The sequence below is a fragment of the Limulus polyphemus genome, unplaced genomic scaffold, assembly GCF_000517525.1.
Source record: "Limulus polyphemus unplaced genomic scaffold, Limulus_polyphemus-2.1.2 Scaffold1442, whole genome shotgun sequence".
NCBI lineage: Eukaryota > Metazoa > Arthropoda > Merostomata > Xiphosura > Limulidae > Limulus > Limulus polyphemus.
In genome coordinates, this window is record NW_013667052.1 from 110,419 (window position 1) to 111,854 (window position 1,436).

General features: G+C 31.1%; 1 protein-coding gene across 3 annotated transcripts in view; it reads left to right on the forward strand.

Annotated features, from left to right (window-relative positions):
• LOC106463588 (POU domain, class 6, transcription factor 1-like) overlaps positions 1 to 1,436 on the forward strand; it is a 50,677-nt gene that overhangs the window by 36,911 nt on the left and 12,330 nt on the right. For all 3 annotated transcript variants that reach the window (XM_013923633.2, XM_022391120.1, XM_022391119.1), the window contains exon 8: positions 828 to 1,010. In XM_013923633.2, the coding sequence (XP_013779087.2) occupies positions 828 to 1,010 (183 nt within the window). The remainder of the gene's footprint in view (positions 1 to 827; positions 1,011 to 1,436) is intronic.

Sequence of the window (1,436 nt, forward strand, 5' to 3'; positions counted from 1 at the left end):
ATATATATATATATATATATATATGTGTGTGTGTGTGTGTGTGTTGTGTACATAATTCAGGGGCTGGGTGTGGCATAGTGGTTAGTATACTGGGGAATTAGGTGCATTATGAGTGTGTTGGTAAAGTCCTATGTTTTTTTTTTATTAGAGTAGACCACAAAATGGTGGTGGTGGGTGCTGTTAATTTACTATGTCCCCTCTGGTTTGTCAGTTCAAAATTGGGAATGACTAATAAAGGAGGCCTTTGAGTTCTTGTGAGTTTCTGAAACAACAATTCATAATCTTTATATAAAATAAAACTAAACAAATCAACAGAATTTTAATTTATCTCGTCAATCAGCTATTACTCAGGACCACTTGAAATTGAATCAGTATGTTTATGTGCATACTATATATGTGTGAAACAAAGCACAATTAATAATAATAATAATGTTTCACACAACTTAAATCCTATGCTAGAACCTTCACCCATACTTTATATGTGAAACAAAGCACGATTAATAATAATAATGTTTCACACAACTTAGATCCTATGCTAGAACCTTCACCCATATTTACATCCATTATAGTTCATGTATATTCATTTTGTAGTGTAACCTGTTTTACATAGTTTGTAAAATTTTTTAATTTTTAAGTTATTTATTGCAATTACTCCAAGGTCCGTTTGGTGAAAAAAATACGTTATGCATATATGTGTGTGTGTGTGTATATATATTAAAATGTACAAAATAAAATTGAAAATTTGTTTCCAAAGGTCAACGTCTAAAGTGTTTTGTCAGGTGGACAAAATATTGTGTTGACATTTTTTTTATATTTTTTTACTGTAGGTTTTTACTCAGCCTATTCTTTCAGCCAACCAGTTGCCTGCTAATGTAATTCAGATGGCACCACAGGTAGCAGCTCAGCTTCAACAACAGCAACTTGTACAACAACAACTAACAGTACAGGAAGAAAAGCAGACCTCTCCACCAGTTACTAATCAGCCAATAGCGTTAGTGTCCAAGTCACATGTAGGTGTATTGTGATGCAAATATGTATATTATTGAATATGGTTTGTGTAAACAGTGGAAATGTTAAAAGTTGAGCAACTTGTGCTTTAGTTTTAAACTAGCAAAGACCCGCAAAACATTTCCGGCCAAATTAGTATCTTTATCATAACAGTACGTCTTTAAATATAACATTTATAGCACAATACAAACGAATTGTAATTGTAGACAACGAAATGTGTAAATCCACTTGTATATTGGTCGTACTTTAATAAACTTTAACTTATGTTAGGCGTAAGTTTGATAGAGATAAATTAACACTGTAACCAGAGTACGTTTTATTTTTACTTTAGTTAGGACTAAACTCTACTGTACTTAATACTATCGATAAATAAACTTATAATGTTATTTTACGACCTAATGTCAAATCTTTTTTAAAAAGTTTTTAAT